The sequence below is a fragment of the Rhipicephalus sanguineus genome, chromosome 3 (assembly GCF_013339695.2).
Source record: "Rhipicephalus sanguineus isolate Rsan-2018 chromosome 3, BIME_Rsan_1.4, whole genome shotgun sequence".
NCBI classification, from domain to species: Eukaryota; Metazoa; Arthropoda; class Arachnida; order Ixodida; family Ixodidae; genus Rhipicephalus; species Rhipicephalus sanguineus.
The window spans coordinates 155,014,272-155,027,459 of record NC_051178.1 but is presented as its reverse complement, the minus strand read 5'-3'; the positions used below and the strand labels follow the sequence as shown (position 1 = coordinate 155,027,459).

Genomic DNA, 13,188 nt, shown 5'->3' with positions numbered 1-13,188 from the left:
CTTCTCTCCCCTTTCCCCCCTCACCACTCTCCCTCTAAAACGCGGGCTCTACATGCCGAAACACTGCTTCGCATCGCCTCATGGTCCACTTTAGCGGGAGATGGTGTGATTTTTGGGTAGTTACGGCCTTTGTGGATAATTGCGTAAAGTCCTCTCTTCGTCCGTTATTCAGGCGACCATGCGATGCACGTAGAAAGTTTGCTCCGTGTCATGGGTGAACTGAACGTAGCACCACCTCGGCTGGAATAAGTGTCGAGTCATAAGTGTTGCTTTGGAAGTAGCTTACATTGTGAGAGTTATTTACAGTTTTTGTGGAAGACAATTGCGTTACGCAGGCGCTCCAGAAAGTACCATTCAAGGTGGCATTTATAACCGTAATTCGGGTCTTCTCCGTACTGCGCTCTCCCATGATAGCAGTATTAGTTAGAGATGCATTATTGTTGCAATGCTGTCTTACCGCATCAGTTAATAACGGTATACTTTTTTTCCTGCCGTTGTGATCGGTAATAGTTTTGAAAAGGTCAAGTGTTTTTCGTTTAATGGCATTCAATATGCGGGCATTCGAACTATGGGCACTAACACGACTAGTTGACACAGATGATTTAAATGAAAATAAATAAATAAATAAATAAATAAATAAATAAATAAATTAATAAATAAATAAATAAATAAATAAATAAATCCAAATACGCGCGCTACAGATTGAAAGCTGTTTTCGCCACAGTGCAATCTTGTTAAGTTGAAAGTCTGCTTTAGGTTAACGAACGAACAGCACTCGCACTCTGTCGGTCGAGAACCATGTACGATGAAGTGGCATTCACTTCAAGGTACGGGCTAGTTACGACGTTATTTTAACTTACCGTCACATTCCAGCTTTTAGGCTGACAGTTGTGAGGTCTATAGTTGTCAGTTTCGAGTTTTAAGCTGACAAAGTTGACGGTTGTGTGGCTGTGCCACAGTACTATTGTGTATTGCACGAAGCCCGCTTTAGGTTAGCGAATTAACGTCTTCACAATGGAAGTGACGACTCGCCAGATGGCGGCAGTCGAATCGACGTCCTACTGGTTCACGTTTCCCGGAGAAACACAAAGCTGGCTTTAAAACTTAGTGTTTACCTGGTCAGTAAGCCGAGCAATAATCCTTACCAACTAGCGCACTGCGTGGTGCTTGCGGTCTACAGAGCGACGCGGACCGAGCTCTCGGCGCATTTCTCTAACTACAAGATAACGGGCTGGCACACTTTGACGATTCACGTTTCACGCGACCTCCGCCGGCGTTCGCTGTATCGGCACGGTCCAATGGGCCCACGTGACTTTCTCGCGCTTCAGTTCGTACGATTGCAGGCGCACGTTTAACGGTAACAAATCGCAGAAAAAGGAATCCGAGAGAGAGAGAGATAGTATGATTCAGACAGCTCGAGGGAGAGAGAAAGCGTGTGTTGCGCGAGAGAGAGAGACAGCTGAGCGCTGTGGAAAGTTAGGCACGTCGCGTCGCCGGGACATTAGTTGGACGCGCCGAATGAATTGCGAGATAGGCAAGTCGGCGCTGCTGTCTATCTTACTGCGTGGACTGCGCGCACGCGTTCAAGCGCAGGAGTTATACTCTAATAGACAGCGTCAGAGCACTGATAACGGGTAGCGGGAGTCTGGAAGATTGTATTTCTGGCAGATAGTGCTTCGTGACGCGGTTTAGCGCGCGTCGCGAGGTGGAAAAGAAGAAATAACGCCAGTCAGAAGGGTTGCTGATCGAGCGAGTTGCTCATCCATGAACGTAGCGTGTATTAGGGCGGTACATAAAGGAAAGGGACTCGACAGCGCCTGCCTATCTCTACGTCTGTGTCGGGTCCCTTTCCTTTATGTACCGCGCTAAAACACGCTACGTTCACTAACGCCAGTCAGACACAATTATAGTGCTGCAATGCACGTGAACCTTGACACAGCTTGTTCCGTTTTTGGTCTTGCACAAAACCTGGTGCTGGAACGTTTCGTCCAAGCAGACGAATTTCTGTTCTTTATGATCGGACAGTATAATGGCGTACTTTCAATAATACGGCAGAATGCATGGATCAGTGAGACAGGGCTGCGAGAAGCACGGACGTGGATGAAGAAGTTGCTAGTTCATAGCGCGCTGCATATGTGTCACATCTATTTCTCATAATCCTTGCGGCGCATACTCCAAGATTGAAAAGAAATGACATAGCAGCACAGCACCCCCCACCCCCCTGCTTTTTTTGTGTTGAATGTTTCAACAGTGATGGGAGCTACTCAGTGCGCTTGTAATAACGCACCGAGTTAGCTTGAACACTGTTTGACGCTCCACCGTTACAACAAGAATGCTACGTTTCGTGCGCATCCTTACGCACGCGCAGTGCAAACCATGTCCCGAGAAAGTACGTTTCCAAGCAATCAGTGCGACGGATGGATGAGAAATACCCGTTATTGCTTTCAATGGTGCATGCAATAACAGCCTTCATTAAGGGTTTTTTCTCCATTTTTCTTCGCACAACTCCGAATGAAAGGCGCTTTCATATTTTTGGTATTCGGCATCACTCGACACTCAGAAAATCGCTCGAGTGGACTGAGCGCACCGACGCTGCCATCAGTCCACGAATACTTTCCACTGAGTATTGAAGTCCTCGCTGGCATATAACGTAACGAGGAAGAGAGAAAATGTAGGAAAAAAGGAACAAATGATGCATTCACGTCGTCGGCATGGATTCGCTGTCCAAATAGTAGCATTTACTTAGACAAGCATGCTAGTCGAGCATTTAATAGTAATAATAATTTTTTATCTTCGCCGATATCGAAATACGGCATTCAATTCGCTCAGGCGGTGGGATTTGCTTTTTGGAGTTGTTCACTTGCCGATGAACATTGTTCTTTTTTTTTCTTCGGATAAATCATGATCACGCACTTCGACCACAGAGGTATAAAAAGACGTCTTTATCCGCAATCCAGATATAGTGTTGCACGTGTGCTACTGACAGCCACCGGCTGGCGCCGATTGCGAAATATATCAGAAACAAGCAATTTTTCTTGTCTAAGCCTCGTCTCTTCCCGCTGTTCTTACAGAACGTTTTCCCTGCAACGGATTTCTGGTTGCGCCATTGGTTACAACGCAGTCGTGGTCTGTACAGTCGGCTTCATCGGCTACAGAGCCAATGGAAAGAATGAAGCGCGTCTAATAGCTGTGCAGGCATCTAGCAACAGGGACGGCCACTTTGCTGAGTAACAGAGGCCGGCTTATTCGTAATGCCGATGAGCGCTCATCCATCTGAGCGTCGTTGCTGCAAGTGTCTGGTCACGTACGCGAGTTTTGGTCATAATGGTCTGGGCAAGTTGGCGTTACGTAACGTTTTCTAGAATTAGCGCGACTCGCGAAGAAAGAACCAACTGAGACGATGACGAAGAGACAGAACAACTAGTTGTGTACTGTCAGTATAGCGGTGAGTGTATGAGGTTTCACAGGTTTCCAGTTAGTGTCACTCCTGTCTCCTGACTCTTTGTTATCGTCGTAATTCCTTCCCTCTTTCTGAGTTCCGCTAATTTCAGTAAAAGAAGAGGTTGACCATACAGAAGATTGCCTAAATCGATCTATAAAAAATGACTTAACTAAGTGCTGTCTTTATTTATTTGGTAAAGGTTCACTCCTCCATTATTCCTTTCCTGCCTGCTCCTTCGTTATTATTGTTATTGATATTATTAATATTTGCTTCAGCGTTATGAGCGCGACAATCAGAAAATAAGCAACAAGAAATCAAGAGTCTAAGGTCAGACAGGTAATATAGTTAGGTTACTGATGGAGAAGTGAATTTCCACATCAGTCTCGATCTGCTCCAGGAGATTCCAAAGACACGAAGTGACGAGGATCGAGAGCGGCGAAGACGTCGTACGCTGCAGCTTCCGGCGCACCTGGTTATCTGCCGTCCCCTTTTTCTCCTCATCCGTCCTTCGCGTCTATCCCTGACAGAGTCGGGGATTCCGTTATCCTCAGTGAAGACGTCTCCTCCTAGCAGCAGCATCAGCAGCGCCCTCCTCCCGTGTTGTGAAAACACCGGCAGCAGCCGCGGGGGATGGCGAGCGAGTGAGCCGCGGCTCCGACCGTGGGTGTGCGCGCCGGCGGAGACGACCGAGACCGCTCGATGGACCGCGCAGGCGCGCTGCTACCTTCCGAAAAAAAAAAAAAAGTTTAGAAAAAGAACCGCGGGTCGGGCGCCTCCTGGCGCCGGCTGGCAGCAGCGACGACCGCGGAGGCTGCAAGCAGCAGCAAGCGGCCATGGTTCCTAGGCTGCGGCGACGATCGTCGTCTGCGACGGCGACGACGACAATCGTGATGGCGGGCGGCATCGCAAGTCTCGTCGTCGTGTTTCGCGCGCGATGAAGACGGCGGCGACTGCGGGTGGCTGGCGGCCGGCCGCCTTCTGTGTGCTCCTGCTCGCGCTGGCCGCCGGGGCCGAGTTCACGCGCCTCAGCTCGCGCACGGTCACGACCAAGTACGGCGCGCTCAAGGGCTACATCGAGACGCCCGTGCCGCCCGCGCCGCCCGGTACGCAGGGCCAGCAGTCCTCCCGCCAGCAGCAGCACCAGCAACTTCAGCCCGTCGAGGTGTTCCTGGGTGTGCCGTATGCGGCGCCTCCCACGGGGGCCATGCGATTTATGCCTCCGGTGTCGCCGGCCCACTGGAGCGGCGTGCGCATGGCCGACCGGCTGGCGCCCGTGTGCCCGCAGCGGCTGCCCGACATCGGCTCCGAGAGCGAGGCCGTCAAGCGCATGCCCCTGGGAAGGCTCGAGTACCTGCGCCGCCTGCTGCCGCACCTGCAGCGGCACAGCGAGGACTGTCTCTACCTCAACATCTACACGCCGGCCATCGGTCAGTTTTGTATACGTTGTGCGTGTGTGTGGCTGTGCCCGCATGCCAGCTATATCCCCTTTCTTCCTGGCGATCCTCTCTCGGGTGCGCGCCACCGACGCGCGCGCTCTGTCGAGGTGACGGGCAGATGGATCTCCGCGCACCCGCAGAGGGAAGAGCTGCTACGAAAGGAGTCGCTAGCTCGTTCACGAACAGGAAAGAGCGTCTAAAGGTGTTGTTCGAGCGTTCCTCTAAGCAGTGGTATCCAAGGTGAAACAGTAACAGTAACGGCTGGATGATTCTTGCTTGAAAGGATGTAAGTTATGGGAGAGAGGTGCGGGATGTCGCGCGTTCTGTCTCGCAGTAGTGCATTGTGCAGAGATGCGAGCGTGGAGGGGCTTTAGCCGTGAGATGGCGATGTTCTTCCAGTTCTTCTGCTATTTAGTGAAAGCAAAGATAATTCAGCAGAGCCGTGACTACTTACTATGGAGTCACGCTCTCCTCGTACGATTTCGTCCAAATACAGACCTCTTCCGTCTTTTGACAAGACAGTGGCTCGGTGTCGCAGTGATGGCCCTCCTGATATCGAACAATGATTTGTTCTGAGCGCGCTATTTGGCCCGTATTCTGCAATTTTTACGTGATATCATTAATGACGGCGCAGTTCTCACTGTAGTATAGTTTATCCTTACTTTTTACTATGCCATAGTTGTCTTTGTTCGTTTGTGTGTGTGTTTTTGTCTGTCTATATTCGAGCTAAACTTGTGTCTGCCGACTGCCTGTTGTAGCAGACCGCAAGCTCAGAAAACGTTTCACCGGTGCCGCTTAACAATTAACAAAGTCCAGGGCCTCTCTATATAATGTGTTTTTGTTTTGCTGTATTCGTGACCGAAATGGCGATGGAGATATGCGATCCATATGCTATTGAAGAGAACGTTAATTTTACACAAATTAATACCAACGTTCTAGCTTGGTAGATCACTGTAATGTTTCGAGACCAACTGATACAACAAGCCTGCCGAGGATAGATAATCACACTTCCACTTAATAGCTCTGATCCTAAATAACCTTGGTCCCTGCAAATTATTATGCATTCTTGGTTCTTGTAGGGCATACATGCATGCATGATCAGCGCATAAGACTCCCGTCAATAATAATAATAAAAAAAAACAACTTCTCTGGCGTCAGGGTCTTGCCCTGAAGAAGGGCTAAATCGTGGTACGTTTTATGATTAACCAATTAAAGCGTTATGGGTGAGAACACAGTTGGCAGTGCTCACTTTTTCAGTAAGATGAAGTAGGAGAAAGAATAAAAAAGGAGGGAATAAAGAATGATTAGATTAAGCAGGATTTTGTCCGGTTCGCTACCCTACATTGAGAGATTAGAAACATGGCACCGGAGAGCGGTGGAGAGGCGTCAGAGAACGCGCGAAACAAGAACGGAAAGCCCCATAAGGAAGCAGGCACTTCCCTATAGTGCTGATTGCCTTTCGCGTAAGGCCCTGGCACGGCTTCTTTTCTTTTTTTCCGGTTGAATGTCGTTCAGAAATAGTGGAGACAAATCAATGCAAGAGCACCCTCCTCTTCATTTTTATCCTTCTCTTATCGCGAGATAAAAAGTAAAGCGCAAACTGACCACGACCTCCCTCAAGGCATCTGCGATTGACGCAGGTATCTGATGGAAAGGAAGGGCACCACCACGCAGCGAGAGCTTTTATACTTTACCTTAAAAGAAGCGAGTAAAGATAACAAAAAATCCGATTCCTCCAGCGAGGAATCGGTAGCGGCGATATTTTGAAAGCTGTTACAGCAGCAAAGCACCTTCAAACGGAATATAAATCAGAAAGATTGAGCGAGAGACCCGCGAACGGAGAGAAGGAGAGCCACGCAGCCCGGGCTCGGTCGGGTCGGCACACTGGCTTCTTGCCATGCGACCAACCATTCTTGGTTGTTACAGCGTTGCGAGATTTTACTCGCAGGCTGGCGTATACCATCTCCGTTTCGCCGAGTCGTTCCGCGCCTATCGACTGCACAGTCTTTCCACCCCCGCCAGTTTAACTGCGCTTCCGAAGTCGGCTTTGGTAAACCGCGATTGCTCCGCTGCCGAAGAAGGACAATGCGAGAAAAGAGCTGAACAAACAAAGCGTATAGGAGGGGGGGGGAGGGGGAGCTTTTTTGTTCTGTCAGGGTCCCGACGTGCACGACCGGGTTCAGGCGGCGCGGCAAGGAAACCGTATAAGCGGCGACGGCGACGGCGACGAAGAAGCTTCGTTCGAGCTGCGGCCTTTCCGTGCCTCATTTGCATGGGCCGCACAAGTCGCTCGTTCTTCGGGCGCTGATTAAAAAGAAATACACGAAGTGTGTTCGAAATAGAAGCCACTACTAATCGAATGCGCGGCAATACGACTCCAGAGTGGAGGGGCTCGTATAATTGTCGACGGGGTCTTTCCTCTTTTTGTTTCGTTTTATTTTTCTCGAACCCGATCGATGGATTGCCGAGATGAGGACGCCTCTTTATTATTCCTTTGTTCGACTGAAAAAGGGGCTTTCCCTGGCGCGTTTCCTGTCTGCGGTGAGCTCGGGAAAGGCGTTTCGTTCGCGCTTCGAGGAGAAGTGGTGGTTCGCAAATGCCCGGTAAATTACGGCGTCGTCGTAAACGGAGACAGCGTTGAAGACACGGTGACAAAGACGGCATTCATTCTTGAAACGGTTCACTTAGCGAGTGTCTTAAGGAGCTAAATGCGCCGCGGACTGCTTGTACGCCGTTCCGCCTTGCGCGATTAACTTCTACGTTAACCGTGTACGGACCGAGCGCTAGAGACTTACGCTATAGGTGTACACTTACCGTGCGGTGAGGAACACCGACCACTGAGTAGCGACCATTTTGGCTCAAAATAAGCTGAAAATACGTAGGTGTTACACTTCTTGAACGATAGACCGCGCTTTTAAGGCTGTATATAATGTTTTTTTTTTACACCTGTCTTGGCGCAAATGTGCGGGATTTAGGGAACTTTCTTGTTCACTTAGGGAACAGGTCAGGTTCACTTAGGTCACGAAATAAACGTGTATTTGTTTGAAATCAAGAAAAATGAATGGGCACGGACAGGGCATGCGGCGAGAAGGCTAGATAAGCGCTGGTCATTAAGAGTAACAGACTGGATTCCAAGAGAAAGCGAGCGTGTGAGGGGGAGACAGATGGTTAGGTGGGCAGGTGAGATTAAGAAGTTAGCGGAAATAATGTGGCCGCAGCAAGCATGCATGAACGGGTTAATTTGAGCATTGGAGATGCCTTCGCAGTTCGGTGGGCGTAGTCGGGCTGATGATGGTGTTCAGTTAAGCGGGCGGCTTCACTCTTTTGCTTTAGATTTACGGGCCAAACTATGAGCATGAAGGCAACTGTTTCGGTGTTATGTTATGGGGTATCCGTGGCAAATGGGGCTCCCGAGCGCGATGGGTTATTGGGATAACCAATCACATTGTCTCCTGCAACTTCAGAGCGCCGGGTGTATAATGGTGCTATTATCGGTGCCCGGAATTAGGCTAGACCACTCACGGTCGTACGTTCTTGGAATGGAGCTGCGTTTACGTACAGTGGGTGATTAAATAAATGCAGATGTGAAGGAAGGCAGATGACGACGCTGATGGATTCACCAACATGATGATAATGGTAATCTGATGGTGGCGACCTTCAAATACGTCAAGTATACAACACGCAGATACACACAAGCACGAACAAAACTTGGAGGACGCTTGAGCTTCGCCTTCAAGAGTAGAACGCGATAGCGTAATCGGGACTCGTGCGCATCGCCTTAGCCCAACTGCTAGCCTAGCTTCGGTTATCGGTGCATGCCTCAACCGTGCCGCAAGGAAACGAACATCTGTGCGCGCAACATTAGCCGTTTCAAACTATCCTAGAATGCCTACTGCAAGTAGTTGAATGCCGACTGCGCCATACTTATTCCTCTTGCGAATCAGCGAAGGGCCCACTACGCGTCCGTAAGGCAACACGCGAGCATACGCAGCTGCTCGCTTTTTTTATGCTTTTGCTGCTGATGATGATAAAATATGTCTGGGCGCTTTGTAATGGGTGGGCCTTTAAAACACCCACTCGTGGCGCAATTCACATGTTTTGACGCCTGGCGCGATTTTACGCTTCTGCCACGCAATATATTATAAGGAGATTCCTCCCCCTACAAGACATTCATATAGTGTTTTTTTTTTTTTTTTCGAAGATGCTTCAAGCTCTGTGGCTCTGTGGTAGAACACCTGCTTGCCACGCAGGAGGCCTGGGTTCGATGCTCACACGGACCAAAAACATTTTATTAGTTATTTTAGTTGCATCTTTCTCGATTTTCCGTTCACGGACAACGCTGATATTTCGTTCACATCCAACGACACCGACACCGGAATTTCTGCGAAACGAGCTCTTTAACGCTATCGCATTAATATTGAGGTGATGACGAGAGCGATCGGAAAGCGCGTCAGTACAAAGCAGACAAACCCACTGTGAAGGCACGGAAGGGCGCGTTCACAGTTATCATGCTTAAGAAGGCATGCAAAAAACAAAAAAGAGAGAGAGAGAAAAGCATGGAACGACGGCATAGTCGGTCGGTCACACCACACGCCGCGCTGTATGCCTATTCCATAAAATGAAGATATTGATAAAAGAGGTCATTAACGTTCACTTGCAGTCGTTTCTTTGTTCCGACAGTGCAGTGGTTCTTTTCTTACTTATCACTTCATCCTTATACTTATCATATCCTTATCACTTCATCGCGTCCACATTGCACACTTTTCGCTCGACAGCGTACCCACGCACGCTTATATATTCCATCTTCCTTGCTGCATTCTCTGGCGCTGTAGCTTAACAGCGGCCATTTTCTACGTCCTCAGCGATTTTCTCGCTTTTCCCGGAGGATACGTGTTCGCGCACCTTGGATTAAGCGCGATCTATATATGCACTCCCAACTCGCACGGACACGGCGGGATTACCCAATGCTCGCGTTGCATCCCGCATCGAATAACGCCGTTAGCCCATTAGGCTCATATACATACGGCTCATACACCGCGAGAACGGAACTTAGCGAAGCTCCTGCGTGTAGATACCTCTCGCCTTTCGCCACGTGTTTTTCCGGGGATTCGAAAAAAAAAAAAAATCGATCGTCGCGCGCGCGCACGCAAGTTGCGGCTTCGAAATATCTCTTCCGATCTCCCCTCGCGCATCGCTCGCGTTTTGCATTTGTGAGGCGTGTCACGGAAACTCCGGCGCCATCGCGATCGTGTCCCGGAAGGAGAGGACGAACCCGAGAAAGTGAATTCTACCCCCCCCCCTCTCCTTCTATTCCTCCCTCTTCCCTCGGTTCCTTCCACGTCGCACCATATATAGCGATCGAGGCGAACTTCCGACGGAAGAAGCGCCGCACACAACGCCCCATACATCGCATCTCACTCGCGCGCGGAATTCGCGAGAGTTCAGAGCCGTGTCCGTGCCGAGGCCTACCATACTTATACGTTCCCTTTTAACCCAACCCCCCTCACTTTCTCCTCTCCCGGCCCGCTCGCTCGCCCGCCGACTTCGGATCAATTTTGAGCCACCGATAAAGCTCGTCCTTCGAGGTGAACAGGAATGGCCTACTTTAAATGGGAGGGACAGGGAAAATTAGTTCGGCCTTCGTTCTCTTTTGCGGCTCCGCTTCTGTGCGACCACGCGCGTTTGTTCTGTTTTGCGGGGCGACGTATGCGCGCTGGACGTAGGATAACAACGTCCGGTACACGTAGCACGCGTGTTACGCAACAACAACAACAACAACAACAACAACAACAACAACAACAACAACAACAACAACAACAACAACAACAACAACAACAACGACGACGACGACGACGACGACGACGACGACGACAACAACAACAACAACAACAACAACAACAACAACAACAAATATCTTACAGGGTTTCTTATATGCATTCGACTAAGAGGACTCGAAGGCGAAAGCCACCTTCTTTTTCTTTTCAGTCGATATACTGTTCCTTCCCCGCGCCCCTCCGATAGCTTTCTGCACGTAACGTGGTTTTGCACTGCCTCCAAGATCGGAGGCATTGCAAGCTTTCTGCACCACACCTGGGTTTGCACTGCCTCCGTGATCGGCCCACCTTTGACCAAGCGACGGTGTCATGTGACGTCATAGTGCTGTCATAATGACGTCACACATTTTGCCGATCTGTGAAGCTCACTCTTGTTGACGCCGACGGTCAATTTTCGCGTTTGATGACGCATCTAAGGCTTTCGCCTTAACTGCAACAACAACGATGATAGAGTGCACCACCGAGTCACAGTTGTGTCATGCCTCTGTGTAAAAGCGAATTCAAAAATGAAGAACCAATATTTATCGATACAGCGGTGACGAGAATAACCGCTTTTCAACGGTGCACTTCAACGGCGGCGGTGCAGATGGATAGTTGTTTCAAAACCAGTTATCAGCTAATCAACTTTCGAGAAAACTGGACCTTCGTTAAAAAAACTAGGCGTATCCTTGTGATGCGTCTGGCGAGAATTATTCACTCGTTTAATTGGTATTGCTAGAACACGAGCGGGTTTTTCAGTGAAATATTGCAGTGAATACCAGCAATTATTGATAAATACGTCATATACGTCACTGTACCCCCCCCCTCCCCCTTGTTCGTGAGCCTAGGTGTTTGATCATACCTGCGCTTTTCTTTTCACGTTGAGTGTTTCGCTTCCTTCTGTGCCTTCTAATATCCGCGCACTTGTCACGGCTTTTGGTTTCCTTTTCATCATCCCCATTTCTCTCTTTCGCACGCTCTACGCATCCGCTTATGCACGCTTGTCTTGGCGCTCGAGTGAAGCGGCTAATACGATTAATCGCGCAGAGTCACGGCAGTACACTGCGCTGCGGTATTTGCGCCCCATTAACGGAAATACCCGTAAAAGAATGATCGCGCGGGACGTGAACAGATGGGGAGGAATATGTTTGTTCTTCGGTATAGCTGCGAGACAAGGCGCGTATGAAAATCTTCGAACGCGCGCTCATTCGCGAGAAGAAAAACAAGGCTGACACTTTTTCGAGCGCATCTCTCTCTTTATGCGCTTTAATTGTATGCCACCATCATGCGGTAATTCTTTCATTCTCTTCCTTTCTATACTTTCTTGGCTTTCTTTCCTTTTTTTTTAGCGTGCGTCTCTATTTTGCTTATCTTGTTGTCTTTTTCTTTGCTTCATTCCTCCCTTCTTTTCGTTACACATCCATTTTTTTTTTCGTGCTTGCTTCCTTTCTTGCTTCATTCTTTCCTAATTTTACTTCCATCTTTATTTCCTTTGTTCTTTCTTTAACCACTCTATTACGTCTTTGTTTTTGCTGTTCATCCCTTTTTTTTCTGTCCTTGTTTCTTTCCTTTTTTTCTTACTTTCGTCCTCTTAGTTTTATTCATTCGTTCATTCTGTTTTGTTTTGTTATCCACCCGTCTCTTGCTTTCTTTCATTCCCTTCTTCTTTCTTTCCGTCCTTGCTTATTTATTTTCTTTATTCTATCTATCCCTTCCTACACTCTACTTCATATCTCCTTTTTCCTTCCACAAGCCGCAACTATCATTTCTTAATGACGCGACTTCAGTTCTACGCTTCCAGTCGCTGTTCGGCCCACTGCTACACACGGTTACGGAGAGAGCGCGACAATATACTTACTCCACATTCATAAAAAAAAAAGCCAGTCGGAAGAAACAAGATCACCGCCGATCCGAGAGAATCCGGTGCGCTACATACTAAATGGTGTTTGCTAAGGGCGCGGAATGGCCGGCAACGACGGCGTGGGGTGGACATTTCCCGCTTCGGAAACACCTCATGTTTAATGACTCGCGCACTAGGCGCCGTGTACGAGCGTCTGAATTATTACGCACCATAGGCAGGAACACACAGAGTGAGCGTACAAGCATTCGCTGTTCTCCAGGTAGAGGGCTATAATGCTCCCCAAAGATTTCGCCCGCGCGCGATGGATCTGACGAGAAGCAGCGCGTTCTGGGCGTGACGTACTTCGGGACGAGTGCGGGTCGAACTTACGAGTGCGATCTTAAAAGGCCACGAAGGAGAGGGATATTAGGTCACGCTGGGTATCGGCAGTACGCACTACTGAAGACTTGCACCGTGTACTGCATTGCGAATACAGCCGCGCTGCTTATCGAAGAGAAAAAAGCTTGAATTTTGCTCCTCCTCAGTGGTGCTCCATCGTCGGTTTTCCGGAAAAGCGTCGCGTGCGCGTTCCTCACGGGTCACGTGCGCGGAAGAAAGGTCACGTGCTCCACAAATTGACGTGAAGGTTTGCGCTAG

The 13,188-nt window shown here is 49.1% G+C and overlaps 1 protein-coding gene across 1 annotated transcript in view; it reads left to right on the top strand.

Annotated features, from left to right (window-relative positions):
* The first annotated feature begins 4,236 nt into the window (after window positions 1-4,236).
* The window catches only part of LOC119387508 (neuroligin-4, X-linked), a 76,609-nt gene continuing 67,657 nt past the window's right edge, over window positions 4,237-13,188 (top strand). Inside the window, exon 1 of the mRNA XM_037654915.2 lies at window positions 4,237-4,869. Coding sequence (XP_037510843.1) covers window positions 4,377-4,869 — 493 coding nt within the window. The 5' untranslated portion in view covers window positions 4,237-4,376. The remainder of the gene's footprint in view (window positions 4,870-13,188) is intronic.